At 40.7% G+C, this 16,702-nt stretch overlaps 1 protein-coding gene across 4 annotated transcripts in view; it reads right to left on the bottom strand.

The window, feature by feature from the left end:
* Nucleotides 1–16,497, bottom strand: part of BOD1L1 (biorientation of chromosomes in cell division 1 like 1) — a 37,226-nt gene extending 20,729 nt beyond the window's left edge. For 3 of the 4 annotated variants that reach the window (XR_005626526.1, XM_039699162.1, XM_039699163.1), the window contains exons 1-10: nt 16,128–16,497; nt 15,649–15,773; nt 14,242–14,432; nt 12,442–13,047; nt 11,827–11,973; nt 10,365–10,534; nt 9,379–9,502; nt 8,889–9,033; nt 8,162–8,237; nt 1,159–7,276 (exon numbers count right to left, since the gene is read on the bottom strand). Coding sequence is in view for 3 of the 4 variants with exons in the window: in XM_039699162.1 (XP_039555096.1) it covers nt 1,159–7,276; nt 8,162–8,237; nt 8,889–9,033; nt 9,379–9,502; nt 10,365–10,534; nt 11,827–11,973; nt 12,442–13,047; nt 14,242–14,432; nt 15,649–15,773; nt 16,128–16,301 (7,876 nt within the window). In the remaining variant the exon portion in view is untranslated. The remainder of the gene's footprint in view (nt 1–1,158; nt 7,277–8,161; nt 8,238–8,888; nt 9,034–9,378; nt 9,503–10,364; nt 10,535–11,826; nt 11,974–12,441; nt 13,048–14,241; nt 14,433–15,648; nt 15,774–16,127) is intronic. The other variant, XM_039699164.1, reaches the window with a different exon arrangement.
* Nucleotides 16,498–16,702: the final 205 nt, after the last annotated feature.

Genomic DNA, 16,702 nt, shown 5'->3' with positions numbered 1-16,702 from the left:
TGTATAAACAGAAAATAACATTTTTCAAGCTTACTAAACCAGCACCTTTCCTAGAAAAACTCCTAAAATCCCAAAATCTGCAGAGACAGCTTTCTCAACCCAAATGTCATTAAAACTGGAGAATAAAGCCAGCTTTTAATAAACTGGACCTAAACCTACATTATACATTTTTTTTAATTACAGCAAGGACAGACATGAGAAGGAAAAGATTTAAAAAAACAGTACTTGACCAGCATCATTCCACTTCCTGTGGCATAAACAGATTTTTCTACAGTTTAATTTTTCCAAAATTTATAATGAAGTCACAACTTTGACTTCATTACAGCATCTCCAGAATTCATTAACGTTCAGAAAAATCGGCACATCAGCTACTTCAGAGGGTTAAAGAGATGTAAGGTCAAAAATAGTGGGATGTTCATTACTCTGTATTTTAGGAACCAGCAACCATGCAGATTCACTTCAATTGTTAGCATAGAAAAATAGATCTGGATACAGAGTATGAATATAGAAAATAATGCCATTTTCTATTTAAAATAGACATCTATTGCTCACTTAAGAAACTTATTTACGATAACTGGCTGATTCCTTTGTAACACAAAGCAGAACCATTTCAAGTGTATTCATAAGATAAAATTAAGTGTAATATAGTGAATCTGAACATGACCACTAAATAACAACCCAGAGAAAATCTGAAGTTATGATTAAAGATGGCCAATCTCAAGCTTAAAAATTATCAACGAGTTACCCTTCTATAATGATGAACATACGTCAAAATGAAATGCATTCTCTTTCCTAAAACACTTTTTGAATTTCTAACACATTAATAACAAAATCCATGTGTACCTCCACAATAACTACCCCTTGCAAATAAAGTTGTCAGCCAATATATAAAGTTAAGTCAATGTATTTTAGCAATTTCTTGCACTCTAGTATTTGTTTTCCAACACAACTAAGGTAATTGCATTCAGCTGGTCTTGCTCACCCTGAATCACATGCTTATTTATTTGTCACCAGTTCTTAAGTGTATTAACAGCCATTCTGCAACCAACAAAGAAGTGAGGTATATATATTTCAACAGTACAAGTTATTTCTAACTATAATGGCAAAATGCATCAGTTTATGACAACTTATGAAGAATTAAAAAAAAGAAATCCTCACCTGAATTAAAGGTTGCATTACTTTTCTGAGAAGTAACTTCAATGCCAGTATCACCTGTTTTGACCAAATTGGTTTTGCCATCATTGTCATACAGCTTTTCTACATGCAACGATGTGAGGTCCCTTTTCTTCCCTAGTTCTGCTTCTACTGTTACTTCACCATGGTTGGTGTTTACAGTCACTTCATCTGCAGAAACTAAGGGAAGACCCTGTGTCTTAGGCAGGGGAGTCCTTATTTCAGGTAAGTCACTTTCTAGAAGTACATTTGAATTTAATTTATAGTTTACATTCTTCACAGCATCACTCTCTTTTGCTGCTTCTGAAACCGTACTGGAGAGTTCTGATGTAACATCCTCCTGCAAAACATCTTCTGCTTGCTCATCGTCCTCACCTGCCTCAGGAGAAGGACTCTCAGCAGTCTCTGTACTAATCTCCACGCAAAGGGCTTCATCTACACTCATGAGGTTCACTGCATTTTCATCAGTTTCTGTGATTTCACTCTCTCCTGTGGCCTGAGATGCTGCTGATTCTGTCCTCACCCCACTCTCACGTGTCTCATTCTCTCTACCAATAACAAGCAAAGAATTTGTGCTTTTTTCTGGGTCTGTAGTTGAAAGGATGCATTCAATCTGGTTAGCAGTATTAAACATTTTTTCACTTTTGTCTTTTACTTCTGTACTCTCAGCAGCAAGTGGACTTTCTTCTATGACTGTGAAAGTGAAGAGACTATCACACTCTTCCATTGTGCTCAGAGTGATCACTGCCCCCTCCTCTTTATCTTCTATGTTTGAAGCAGTGTGTTGATCTTCACTGTCAGTTGCAACTCTTAGCACAGGAGCTCCACATTCTCCCACAAAAATCACAGAACCTTTGCTTTTCCCATCTGCATTGAAAGCAGTTAGTCCAAATTGTTCATCTACAGTTGCAGTGGTCTCCACCACCCTACATTCCTCTGATGCATTTGATGCACCTTCATCTCCTGCTACGATGAGCTGACTTTCAGCTTGTGGTGCTGCACTGATCAGGACTATCTCACATTCTTCTGTCATGCTTGTAGTAATCATAGCAGCTTCGTATCTTCCCTCTGTTTCTGAAGCAGTGAGTTTGTTTTCATCTTGCACAGCTACACTAGACATAGGAGCTTCAAAACATTCTGCTGTACTTGTAGAGATCATTAGTGTTTCATTCTTTGACTCCGTGTCTGACATCTGCTGAATCACCTCTTCTGTGACTTCACTTGACATTAGGATTACTTGTTCTTCCACAACACTTGTGGAAATCATAGCACACTCATCCTTTTCTTCCTTCCCACTAGCAGTTGGGTGACTTCCATCATCACCATTTTCATCTCCTCCTGTGCTGGATTCACTAGGCATGGGAACCTCATATACCTCCATATCTACGGAAACCATAGTATCTTCATTTATTTCTTCTGTTTTCACAGAGGGGAGCTGACCATCATATTCAATAGCTGCACTTGACATTGGAGCCTCAAATTCCTCCACAATACTGGTGGAAATCATAGCGCACTCATCTTTCTCCTGCTTACTGCTGTAAGTATTCACACACTCTTTGAACTCTGTAGCTGTGCTTGGCATAGGCACTGTGTCTTCGGTGTCTATTAAGATCATAGAGTTTTCCCCACTTTCATTTACCCTTGCAACAGCAAGTGGACCTTCTTCAGCATCTGTGGCTGAATGTAAAGGAGCATCTTCCACTGTGCTGGTAGAGATGGCATCACCTTTTACCTTTACTTCTCTGTCAGCAGGAGTAAGAGAAGTCTCATCCTTCTTTGGAACTGCACTGCTTATAGAGGCATCAAGTCCTCTGCTGTCAAAGGAAGTCCTGGCATTTTCATGCTTGTCTTCAGCAGCAAACTGTGTCTCATCTTGCACTGCCATGGCACTAGTCATGGGACCCTCACATTCCCCAGAATCTGAGGGAAGCAAGGTATCTTCACGTTTTCCTGTCTGTGCAGCTAAGGCACCCTCATCTGCAGCACTTGCACTGGTCACGCTGCTTTCAACAATGCCTTTATCATTTCTGCAGTCTGTGCCAAAATTAGCTTCTTTCTCTGCACTTGTCATGCTGTCGACAGTAAGCTTATTTAGATCTGTGCCAGCCACTCCTGACTCAGCTTCCATTTGTTCAGCAACTATGCAGATAATGGAACTTTCACCTTCTTCTGCACCTATACAAATGAGTGCATTTTCACTTTCCACTCCTGTACAAGTAGAAGCATGCTCATTTTCTTCATTTCCTCTTCCTGTACTGGTCACAATGTCCTCACCTTCTTCATCCTCTTCTTTTGAGCCTGTACTAGTCACAAAACCTTCATCATCACACAGACCTACACTGACTGTAGTGATACTGGCTTCTTCCTTTGCCCTTGTACTGTCCATTAGACTTTCACATTTTTCAGTTTCTAAACAAACTACAAATCCCTCGTTGCTGTCTTCTAGCCCTGTGCACACTGCTGAAATTTCAGCATCATCTTCTGGGGTTATGCCTGTGCTGGTCACCGCACTTTCACCAGTTACAGTATCCTCAGATTTGTCACCACTAGTTCCAGCTGTGGCACTGTTGTCTGTGACCACTGCAACACAGGCACCAGTTACAGTGTTTTCTCCTTGGGTATCTGTACCAGTCACAGAGCAGATGATGAAGTTATGACCTCTTTCTTCTGCACCTGTGCAAGTCACAGTACTTTCATGTTCTTTTACTTGGCCAGCCGTCACATTGCCCCTAAATTCACCTGAATTATCACCACTGGTTGACCCTTCACCTGTTTCTGTCCCTGCACTAGTTACAGCTCCATCACTCTCCATTTCACCTAAGCAGGACACAGAACTTTCAAATTTGCCTGTATCTACACAAGCTGAGGTCTTTTGCTTTTCTTCGGAGCCTGCACTAGTCACAGCATCATCTTTTTCTTCTGTCCCAGCACTGTTTACACTGTCTTCAATTTCTACTCCACTTGGGTTCACTGAATCCTTACCCCCTTCTTCTGCATCAACCATGGTACAGTCACCATTTTCTTCTCCTTCTGTACTTGTTAGGAAGCTTTCACTTTCTGCTAATCCTTCAGTGACAACACTGCCACCACCTTCTTCCGCTGCTGCAACAGTACAGTCACCAATATCTGCTCCTGTGACAAAACTGCAGCCCTCACTAGGTTTTACCCATATGCCTGTTGTGAAACCTTCATCAGCTTCTATGCTTGTGCATATTACTGTCACCTCACTTTCTTCTGAGCAAGTCGTTGTAGCATCACCGTCCTTTCCAGATTGTGATGTACCCTCAGCTCCTTCTCCTCCTGTACTAGTTGCCATTGCAGTGCTCTCAGTGATCTTTTCTGTGCTAGTTCCTATCACACTGGCAGGAGTTTTTTGTAGGCTGCTATACAACAAACTAAGTTTACTACTTGCTGCACTGGTACCTACAGCATTGCTTTCATTTTTGTCTTCCATGCTAACCACATTAGTTTCTTCTTGCCCATTGGCTATAACAGAGCCTTTGAAACTTTCTTCAGGACCTCTTTCAGGCACTAAAACAGAGGAAGACTGGATCATATCATCTGTGTTATGCACCTTGTTCTTTTCCACACTACCCGTCATTGTGCTTTCTCCCTTTGTGGAAGGATCTATATTCAAGCACTCTCTTCCTTTTCTTCTTGGGGTAAGTTCTTTTGTTGTTACGTTTCCATGATCTTCAGTTATGCCAGACATCAAGTTTTCCTCTTTTCTTCTCAACTTCCTATTTTGAGAGCTTTCTGACTTTGCTGCTTCATTGCAATCTTCTCGCCTACGTAACCCAGCTGTACTGCCTTCCACTGCCTGTTCATCAGGCCGGGACATCTCATTAACTTTTTCCATACTGTTTGCCACACTGGTGTTGTCACCATCAGCTTTCATGACAGAACTTGGCACTGCATGGTCTTGCTCCATGTATACAACCTGTTCTGTATCATTCTTCAAAGGGAAAGCATCTTCTAATGAGGAAGTCCCATCTGAATTGTGACATTCTTTAGACATTGTACCTAAAGAATCTGTAGAATCTGAGATATCCATATCCATGGACTTTGCATCAGCAGCATCTTCTCTTGAAGAATTAATTGCTAAAGGAACATCATCTGAATTAGAATTTATCACAGTTTTTAAATTCTTTGGTCTTCTGCTATCTTTTGAAGCCTGATCCTTAGTGGATGCATTCTTTAAGGTTCTACCACTTGTTTCACACATAATACCTGTTTTATAAGCCCCTTGTTTACTGGGACCTTGAGTCATGGAAGCTTTTTTGGACAGAGGGTCTAAGGCACCAACTTGTTTATTAGAAGTATCTTCTTGTTCAACAGTTTTTTCAGCTGCAGGCAGAAACTGTGATTCACGAGCTTCAGGACCTGCCAAGCTGTGTTTTAACTCCTTATTTGAGATAGAACGAGATCCTTTTTGTTTTACTGCACACTTGGCATCTGTGGCTTGGAGAGAGTTTTGAATGTTTTTTCCATCAGCGTTAGATGCTTCCTGTGCTTTTGTTTTTTTCAAATCAACTTCAATCAGCTCTTCCTCATGACCAGCATGCAAGTCATCATTATTCATAGCTGCCTTTTGAGGGGCTGGAACCTGGCTGCTTTCAGTTGTGCCAGTTGATTGCTTTTCCTCCTTAAGCAAATCTTGGTTTGATATACTGCCTTTCCTATTTTCACAGGATACCTTCTTGCTTTGTTTTTTATCCACTGCCATTGTGACATTAGATAACCTTTCATGCCCACCATCCATTTCTTTAGTATCTTTATCTTCCAATTTGATGCTCTCTTCCTTCTTCTTTATTTCCTTGTTGCTGTGCTTTAAGTTTCTGCTTTTATGACCTTCAGCAGAGAACCTTCTTTCTAGTTTGGAATTACTTAAATCTTTATCACCTCTGTATTTCTCTTTTACTGCCCCTTTTTCTCCAGAATGTAACTTAACTCTGTGACTAAAGTCTTTTTGTGATCCCTGAGTTGACTGTGGGCCACTTGCAAGCTGAAACTCAGCACCACTCTCCTCCAAACGTTTATCTTCATTCCTGGATTTGTGCTGTTTATCTGAATCATTGTCTTCCATGCTCTTATCTTTGTCCAATTTCTGTCCAGTGTCTTGTTTTGTTAATTCCTGTAATTCTGTTTCAGATGCTTTGAACTGTTTACTGTGACTCTTTGACTTGGACTTCAATAAAATCTTGTCTTCTGCAAGGCTCTTAGATCTTCGTCTATCTTTATGAACACCATCTTCAAGTTTTACATTACTATCAGAGTTAGTTGATTCTATTTCATGTTTATCTTCTGAGTAGCTTTCACTTCTTCTGTGTGATGCTGAACCAGGTTGCTTTGAGGCACTTAGGGAATCCTTCTGTGGCTTAGAATCACTCAAAGACCTTTTGGTCTTGCATTCTGCTCTTGGTTTGTCTGTTGAGAGATGTCTGTCCTTTTTGTTCTCTTTCCGCAGCAATTCCTCAGCTTTTAAGGTTGATTCAGAAGGGTTTTTACCATCTTTCCCTGTTACTGATACTTTCCGTTCACTTCGGTGTTTACTTTTTCTTTCACATTTGTCATCTGAGGAAGCCTTTATTTGTTGGTTATGTTTCTGGCCACCATCCTCTCCTTTCAAACTTCGCTCAAATGAATGAAGTTCAGCATCTTCACCTGACTTGTGAATACCATCTCCTTTATATTTGTGCTTTAAAGGAAGTTTATCTTCTAAAGCAGTTCTTTCCTTTTCATTTTTATCTCTGTAAGACTTGGCTTCTTTTTTGGCAGAATTTCTCATATGCTGAATTTCCGTGTCAGTATCTTTTCTGGGGTGTTTTTCATTCTTAGATATGGATTTCTGCTTCTGTGGTTCTTCAGTATTGACTTCTGCTTTATCCAGTTGTTTTTTTGCATCCTTTGTTTCGCTGTCCTGCTGAGCTCCTTCAGTCTGAAGAGAAGTGGAAGTTTTTCTTTTATGTTCTTTTTCTGCTTTAGAATCACTTTTGCTTTCCTCAGCTGAATGCCCCAATTCTGAAAGTCTTCTAAGTTGTTTACAGATTTCATTTTTTCCATGATTGTGTTTCAATTCTTTGGAAGAATTTTTTTCACAGGTCTACAAAAGAGATTTTTTTAATATATATAAGTACACATTACACAGTTCCCTCACTTATGCGCCTGAGCATACTTGGCAAGCACAAATTCTTGAAAAAAAACTTAATACACTAGGGAATACTCTTAACATGGTAATAAAAATTAATTTTAGCCAGAAAATTAAAATTGCCATTTTCTTTTCAGCTATCTGCTATAGTAGAAAAATCAAAAGCAGAAGAACTTACCCTTAAGCTGTCTAAACTTTATGATTTTTTCTTCATAAGGTAATTTTTCTAAAATGACTTTAAAAGGTTTTTGAATAGATAATCACAATTTCAAGTACTCTGTAAGCTACTTTAAATAGCTATTATGCTGTCTGGTAAAACAAAATTGTAACTAAAAATCTGAAACTAAACAACACACCAAAACCTAAAAAAATATACATCTAGACTTCTACCTGAACTTCTATTCCCACCTTTTTTAATTTAAAAAATGTTATTCATAAAATTCTCACCATAAAAATTGTCTTTCCTTTTGTGTTTGGAGCACAGTCAGTTTCCTTTTAACTTTTCAGTGAGAAGTTAAAACAGATCAAGCTCAAGTCTTTGCATATAAAAGACACTGCTCTTTTTAAAAACCCAGCATGCTTCACAGGTTAGGGCTCAAACTGCATCTCAGGTTTCTATTACAACATGCACCAGCACTGAATACACAGACCACATTTCAGTGGCTTCTGGAATTCAGAAAACATTACTACAGTGATGTCAGATCACTAATACAACCGAAGGAACAGGCAGGGAAAAACTTATGAGTGAGAACGAATGCCATGATATGCAGTTTGGTGTGGACATACAAAAGAGTACTATCAGAATTAAGATTGTAAGATTTATACTTAAGAGACACCTACCTCATTTGTCTTTTGCATTTCTTTAGAATCTTCTTCAGATGGCTCATTTTTCTTTCTGCAGCTATCTTCAGCATGCCTATAACAGGTATTTGGACAATTTAACAAAGAATTAATTGGTACCAGCCTAACACTACTTTGTGAACTTTCTGCTTCGAATGCAAGAGAGAAATGCCCACTAAAAATACAGAAAGAGAGCATGATCACCAAACTTCTGACTAACCAAAGCATCCAGGTTTTTTTCTCTTCTAAAATTATATATATCAGCTTCAAAAACACCCTGAATACCCGTGCTTTTAAGTGGTATTAGTATGACATTATTATTGTTGTTGTCCCTGTAAAATGGGTAAAAGTTCTCCTTGCCCCATATTTACCTATATGTAGACACTTAAGTACAAAGGCACGTATCTACATGAAACATCTATCTAAAGATGAATACAACTTGACTTGCCTATTAGATGCACAAACATGTAAAAACTCTCCATCCTCATGCCTTTATTACCATTCTGTGAAAAACCACAAAGACTGCTACTGCAGTCTGAGTTGCAACATATTTAATCAGCTGTAATTTTTATGCCGGAATTTCACGCTTGTTAGTAACAATACTATGCAAATATTTTAAGAAAAAACTGTTTAAATGGATAAGGCTAAGAACAAAGTTGAAAAGAACCATTCCAATCTGCAAAAAGGATACAAAACATTAAGTTCTTTGGAGCAAACACATAAATACCTTGAATCTCTTTTTCTTTTTCTGCTAAGGGCCACCTTTTTTTCCAAAATTTTCTGCTCTTTAAGCACATCCTTAATGCTGGTACCAGTCGTTTTTGACTCTAGACTCTTTGATGAAGGTTCTTCTGATTGCAAGCCACTTTTTCCTAAAATAATACACAAATGGCAAAATACATACATATCATTATATAAGTGTTTCAGCTACAAACATGACAGAAAGCAGTACAGAGAGTACTAAGGTGTAGCAGAGAATAGCACTTAGGTGTTAATTAAGCTAAAGCAGTGTAATGGATATTTGAAAAAGTGAAGAAGAAATTCTGTATTAATTCTTTGTATTATTATTCTGTTACATCACTGTTGATATGTTGGATTATTAAGGGAAGGAAATGGCTATAGCCCTGTATGACCATTATTCAAAGCTGAATGTTTTTTTCCTACAGAGGGTAAGAAAACAGGGTGGTGTGGGCTACTCACAACTTTTCTTCTCATACCTTTAGCATTCTGATTTCCAGTTTTTAGGGATTTTGTCTTTTCTGCAGCCTTCTGTTTACGTTTTTCTTCAAGTCTCTCTCTGTTAATTCGTCTTCTGAGGAGTCTCTCTTCTTTTTCTTTGGCCTAGAGATACAAAACCAAGGAAAACAATTTATTATTAGGTCAAAGAGCATTCTTTGACTACAAATATGTCTACACCCCATAGAAAGCAGAACACTGTAGCTTAAGGAAAACTAATACATAAATCATATAAAAGCTAATGGAATCCTCGCATATTTTTGTGCAGTTAAATTAGCTGAGTTCCAGAATTTCCTTGCAGCTCAACACTGCAGACTGAAGCCACACAACCTTCTCAAAGAACATATGTTTTATCAGTATGTACATACAATATATACATATTTATTATAAATATATGTATCTGGCTAACAAAAAATCTAAAATAACTGCTGCTCCCTCTTCTCTGTGCTGGTCCTTCTACCACAGAACAGAGTGCACAGGCTTAAATCTCTGTTTCCATTCTCAGCAGTTGCAGACTTGCTACAAACTACTGATTTCATGGTCAGCAAGGACTAAATTTGTAAAGAGTTGGGGTAATGAAGTAGCCTGCAGTACTCTACACAAGCCTGATCTACCAAAAAACCCTGCTGAAGGCAGGCTGCAGGTAGATATGGGTTACTTTTTTCATCCAAATTGTCACAGTATTTTGGGGGGAGGGGAAGGAGATGGAAAACTCTGTCATTGCTTTCACTGCCAGGAGCCTTTAAACTATAACCAGCAGAACAAAGCGCTGTGCTGGAAAGCAGATCATGCCATACTGATGGAAACCTGAAGAAAGGGCAGCTGCAGTACAAGATTTAAAAAAAACCCTGAAGGGAGAAGAAACTGAAGACTCTGCCTGCACAAACCACCACCAAACCAGCAGTGGAGTTTCTGCTTTAAAAAGTTTTGGGGCCAGAGTGTGAGCAGTGGTGAAACCCGGACTCACAATGGACTGCCGGCGCTGCTCTACGGTTCGCTCATCGTCAGAGTCGCTGAAGTACTTGGAGTACAGGAAAGGCTTGCGAACGTAAGCGTGCCGAACGGGCTTGGCTTTCCCATCACTCAGCTCGTTCGCGTGGGGCTTCGTCTTACTCTGGCTGCTCTTCTCCTCTTCATCTAAGGAAAGGTTGTTGAGCGTAGAGATATAATGATAAATTTGGGCAGTGCTTTCAACATAACTTTTGAGAAGGCAAAGCTACTCAAAACGTATCCACCATTATGTACTCTAAAACCAGAAGCAGTTAAATCCTTTTAGTATCAAAATATCACTACATTATGAAAAAATCAAAAGTGCATTGATGTGTTTGTGTACATCATTCAGCCAAAAAACTGCATGACAAGCCCATGAATAAACCAGGACATGACAACTGGGCTTTTCCCTCTTGCCTCTAATCCCACTGCCCCTTTACACACAGTATTTAGGAGCTAGCTATGCATGAGAAGTCAATATAATTTCTGCTATGTAATAAAATCTAATTCCTCCCACACCAAAGAAAACACTACAGTACATAAAAACTAGTTGGCTTACTGAAATACATACAGAAAACACACTGTTGGTTATTAATCAAGTAAAAATAAATAAATCTATTCCAGTTTTATCAGTGTTACTAGAAATAGTGCAATACTGTACAAATTATTTGTATTCATCACACGTTACATAAGGCTTGCTTTAATTTCATAAACATTTAGTCATAACTGAACACAATCTGTCATGTTTCAAAGTAAGACCAAAGCCAGAGAATACACAAGTGATTCAGTGCTTCTAAATTATATTTTTAGAGCAGAAAAGGTAGGCTGTGAGCATACTAGAGAGAACTCATTCAGGTACTAAGGCCTTCTGCACTATAAAGTGGAAAGTTTTATTAACTGCAGAAATCAGAGTCTGAACTCTGTACTACAGAGGGAGAACACAAAAAGGCAACACAGTCAGTGAAAAAACTTGGTGTTTCTGAACTTTTAAAGCTAGATCCATTCCTGTCCTTTCTACTGTGGCCAAGCTCCTGAATCCTAAATCTCTAAACCCGATCTGATCTACAAAGTCAGCTACAACCACTACCCTGGGATCACAAAGCACTCCAGGTGTTATTCCAAGTTCATGGCAGCTGGAGGGAAAGAAACCCCACAGAACAGTGACATTCACCATTAAGTGCTTTTGTCACCTATGTAATACTGTAGCATAAAAAAAAGATTTACAATGTTTAGAATATACTATATTATATTAATAAAAATATTCAAAAAGTAAGTCCACTCCTTAACTTTTGCAACTGCACAATTATTATCCAGTTCACATTCAAAGCCTCTCTCATAGGTAGGTACAATATTGCAAATCCTCAAATTTATGACAGGCTACACCCAACAAAAGCATTACACACCCCTTATTTCCAGTTAACAATATAATTATTTTATACCTGATGTGATCTCCCCCTCTTCAGTACTGTCAGAAATTACAGGCTCCTCTTCACTCTCTTCTTCAAAGGAAGAAAGGTCACTGGTATGGACGGAGCTGACCGTGATGTCACTGAGTACATCCATATCTGAATCTATTAACATATTTTCTTGCAAAGGAAAAAGTAAAAACAAAGAGCTGTAAGGCAGCACACTGAGTCTCTTAAAGTTTTCCTACCAAAACATCAATTTTGTCACTGAAAACAAAACTATGTTAAGAATTAGAAATAAGAAAACAGAATTATAACACTGTAATGAAATAACCAGGCTAAGTCAGGTTTATTCAAAACAAAAAATCAGTCTGAGGTAGAACTATAAACTTTAAATGAGGACTGAAATTGTTGAGAGAACTTGCCAGATTAAGATGACCAATCACATACCTGAGAAATCAAAGGTCATCTGACTCCTAATTCAGGTACCTCAGCTAAGAGAGATGGATCAAATCCAAATGTCATTAGCAGACCAGTTTGCCAGAACTAGCAGAAAACTTACATTCCAAATATACTGATTCAACTCCTGAATTAACTTAAAAACCTCACTCCTTATCCATATTTTGAAGAGCATTGCCCACACCATACCTTCTTTAGTGGTTTCATTTGCTTTATGTTTATTGCTATTTTTTTCTGGAACTAAGTGTTTAATTTGTTCTGACTCTTTTGCTTGCTTTTCTTCTTTTGACTTTGCAGTATCATCACTTTTCTTTGAATGATCAGATTTCTTGTCAAGCTTTTCCTTCTTTTCTTTTCTTCTTTCACTTTTTTCGCTGCCCTCTGGTTTCTTGTCAGATTTATCCAATAATTTACTCTTTACATCTTCACTTTCCTGTGGAATATCTTTACTTGTAAACGTATTAGTATCCTTTGCTGAATTTTTTATTTCTTCACTTTGGCAGGGAAGCTCATTTAAATCTTCACACTTTGCAAGTGCTTCAGCCCCTTCTCCAGAAGGGTCACAAACTGCTTTCTCTTTGTCTGACAAGTCCTCTGCATTTCTCTCTTTATCAGTGCTACCATCCACACTCTGTTGAGATGAGAGTTTTTTAGAAACTTTGTCATTGTTCTTGGGATTGGAGGTCTCTGTTGAAGCCCTGGCAGCACTTGCTTCTTGATTAAGAGAAGTTATTGTTTCCAAAATGGACATTGCATCACTAGCTACATTAGCACTTGGAGTTGTAGCAGAGACACCTTGAATAGTAAGAAAGAACAGAGTTTTACTTCACCCTAGTTTCCATAATTCTGTTAGAATTATGGAAAGGTTTACTTCACCCTAGTTTCCATAATTCTGTTCTGATAGAAGGTTAAACATGTGAAAAGACACAGAACAAGCACCCTCTACAAAATACATATACCTAACTAAAATATTTGACTAATTTTGCCTTGAGAGATTTTGGCTAAAAAAAAAAAGAAACAAACAAAAATCTCCAAGACACTCCTGCAGCAAGCACCATATGATTACCAGAGATCCATTCAGCTCTGTAACACACCACTGTTCCTGAGCTCTGCCTAGAGAAATGAGGATTGTCAATGGGAGGGACATCTGAACACAGCTCTTGCTCAATTTTACCAACATCCTAAGTAGGATGATGACCCTGGCTAAAATACTACACATATAATATATATTCTATGTATATACACTACAAGAGAAAGTCGGTAGCTCACACCTCCAATATCTCCATGTCATGAAAAATTGACTTAGCATATTGACTAAGTAACAACAGGACTATCACAAATACCTTATCACTTTTCTATAATTTTAGAACCAGCTCTGAAGATGGACAACTAAGCATTAATTAGACTAGCACTGAGAACTGCAGCTGGCTTGTTAACCCATTTTCAAGGAAATGGGCCTCACAGGAAAAAGGCTTGGATTTAAATAAAGGTTACAAATAGATAGATGGCTGTGGAGTCTCTTAGAACAGAAAAGAATGGACAATCACCTGCAGGAGTGTTTAGGAGTTGATACAGGTAATATTAGGACCTTAGCCATCCCAATTTTACGACACACAGCAACTGTAACTGCCTGTTAAAGAATTCTTTAATCTCTACTGACAGTCAATAAAATTGCATCATTCTTCTCTTACAGCTCTATGTCTTATCTGATCCTATAATACTGAGACCAGCTTTTCTCCCCACCATAAAATGATTCCTTGTAATCTCAAGCAGAAGTGAGAGTGACATGGTCATGACAGCGTGACATCTCTTGTGCTTTCTACCTTTACACACAGAGTAAGAGACAAGTGCTCTGGCATGCTGCTTGGAGCTCAGCTTGCTAATAACTGATACTAACAGTGTTATGGTAGCAGAAAACCTAGTCAATGATTCTGCTTTCTTAAAACCCATTCTTTTGTTAATAGACTGCTCAGAGAAATAGTAGAATACCTTGTACTGTAACAGAAGCATCTGCTTTCTCCTCACTTGGAGTTGTACTGGGGCCTGCCTCCTCTTTGTGATTCAATGTGGCTAAAAATTCATGGACAGCTTTTTCCACCTGAGGTCTGAATGTGTGGTTGATCTTTGGGTCCACAACCTGAGAAATAATTCTGTCAATTCCCGATTCCAACATTCCAGACCTGGAACAAAGTTATGTAAATTAGTATGAAAAATTAGTTTTTAAGAACATATTAATGAAATATGATAATTTAGATGTGCTCCAATGAAACACCAATGTTTTCTGAGCATTCCCACAGCTATGCATTTAGCCTGTGCCGTACCCATAAGAAAAAGAGAAACAAAACAATCCAGGCACATGGAATTAATACATTAAGCAGCCTGTTGTTACATCATTAGTGATTACACTTACAATTGCTATCAAACTGCAAAAACCATATTTTGGAAAAAAAATTAGAGGAAACCTTGTATTAGCAATTACCATAGCAAAATAAAATATAGATAGCACGAGGCATAAATAACTACTAAACCACTCATCACTACCCTAAGTTACTTTCTGCCCAGTGTTAGGTGGCAAGTTCTGCAGCTTTAGAGAACACATTTAATCTTCAGTAAAATAAAACAGAAAAAAACCACACAGCTATGAGGCTTATCTCTTTAGACCCCTGTAGTCTATGTTGCATCCCTGTGTGACACATGCTATGTCTTGTCGTCATTGCTTCTTTAACGAGAAAGAATGGCTGCCCCCCTCCCTACAAACCAAACAGTCCTCCACCACAGCACAAGTTTGCTCCCAAATCTGTGTTTTGACCTAATTTAATGGCCAAACTCATGGTACTTTATAGAAATTTCCCAATGTTTCTTGTGAGTCTAAAATTTGAGAAGAAAGACTGGAGGAACCTTCATGAAATAACGTAATACATGTTAAAGTGTCTGACATAATTTTAACACAACACCAGTTATTAAAACCTCTTCTGTGTCCAGCTAGATTTAAATCCGTTTTTCTATTTTGTGACTTTAGCTTTATACGTTGCAGAGTTTAGTTGGTGAAATGTTTCTCCTCAGCTCTACAAATGATAATTGCAATTTTACTAATATCTCTCTTAAAAAAAAAGGTAGCTTTAGCTAGGGGGTTACATCCCAATTCAAACTCGAGGTTTCCCCCCGCCGCATAAACTTGGATCAGATCAAAGAACTTCTGCACTCTTATTCTGACTAATACTGATGATGAATTTCTACCTCCAGTAGTATTACATTTGAAACACTGTGAAGGGAAAACAACCCAACTTCTTCAGAGGTTTCTCTGAAGAAAGCAACTTACTTTACATTGACCCAGACCCTTTGTCACCTATCACAGAACAGGGGCATGTTCAGAGAAACCCCCGAGCTGTCACTTACTTGAGAACCTGCTGCCTAATGTTATTCCTCAGCTGGTTCTTGTTGAGATGAGGACTCCAGGTATGAGTTGCCAAATGGTTGGAAACAAAGTTGTCAACGCGCTGTCTCAGATTCTGGTAGGCCGGCTAGAAAGCAACAGCAGAGACTGTTGGTCTGGAAGGATCATGTGAGCGGCTGTTATCCTGCCGGCGGCCAGGCTGGTACACAGGGAGCCCCGCCGGACCCCCGGTGCAGTGCAGGCGCAGCCGCTGCCCCGCGGCGCTGGCAGCGCGCTGAACGCAGCCCGGCCGGACCCTGCGCGAACCAGGAGCTACAGCCGAGCCTGCACGGCCGGCCAGCAAGCGCTCCCCGCCGAACGCGGGGCTCCGGCTGCCGGCCGCTCCGCTCCGCTCCGCCGAGCGCGCTGCCCCGGGCCGGGCCCGTCCCCACCGGCCAGAGCGCTGGGAGCCCGCCGTGCCTCCGCTCCCGCCCGCCCGCACCTTGGTGTCCACGTCGGCCAAGCAGTCGCGGCGGAACTGGTCGAAGAGCCCCTGGCTCTTGAGGTGGTTAACGATCATGGAGACCAGCTCGGGTTCGGCCGTGCCGCCCCCCGCGCCGGCCGCGGTCCCCGGCAGCGGCGGCGGCTGCTGAGGGGGCGGGGGGTTGGTGGCCATGGGGGCGGCGGGGCGGCGGCTGCTGCCGGCGGTGCCGGCCGGGCCCCGGGACGGGGCTGCTCAGCGAGCAGCGGCGGCGCTGACCCCGGAAGCGGAAGGGGACGGCGGGAGGAAGCGGCGCGGGGGGAGGCGGAGGCGCCGCCGCCGAGAGCGGCGCCATGGGCGCGGGACGAGCACTGGCGGGGCCGCGCGCAGCCCGCCCGCCGCCATCACGGTGCGGGCGGCGCCGCGCGCTTCCTCCCGCAGGGGCGGGGCGGGGCCGCGCGGGGCGGGGCCGCGCGGGGTCACCGGCAACGGACCGGGACCGGGACCGGGACCGGGATCGGGATCGGGACCGGGACCGGCCCTCGGGACGGGCGGGGCCGCGCGGGGTCACCGGCAACGCACCGGGACCGGGACCG

This window comes from Passer montanus, unplaced genomic scaffold, assembly GCF_014805655.1.
Source record: "Passer montanus isolate IOZ18808 unplaced genomic scaffold, ASM1480565v1 scaffold13, whole genome shotgun sequence".
Classification (NCBI taxonomy): domain Eukaryota; kingdom Metazoa; phylum Chordata; class Aves; order Passeriformes; family Passeridae; genus Passer; species Passer montanus.
Note: the sequence above shows the minus strand (reverse complement) of the source record. Positions and strands in the feature narration are given on the sequence as shown.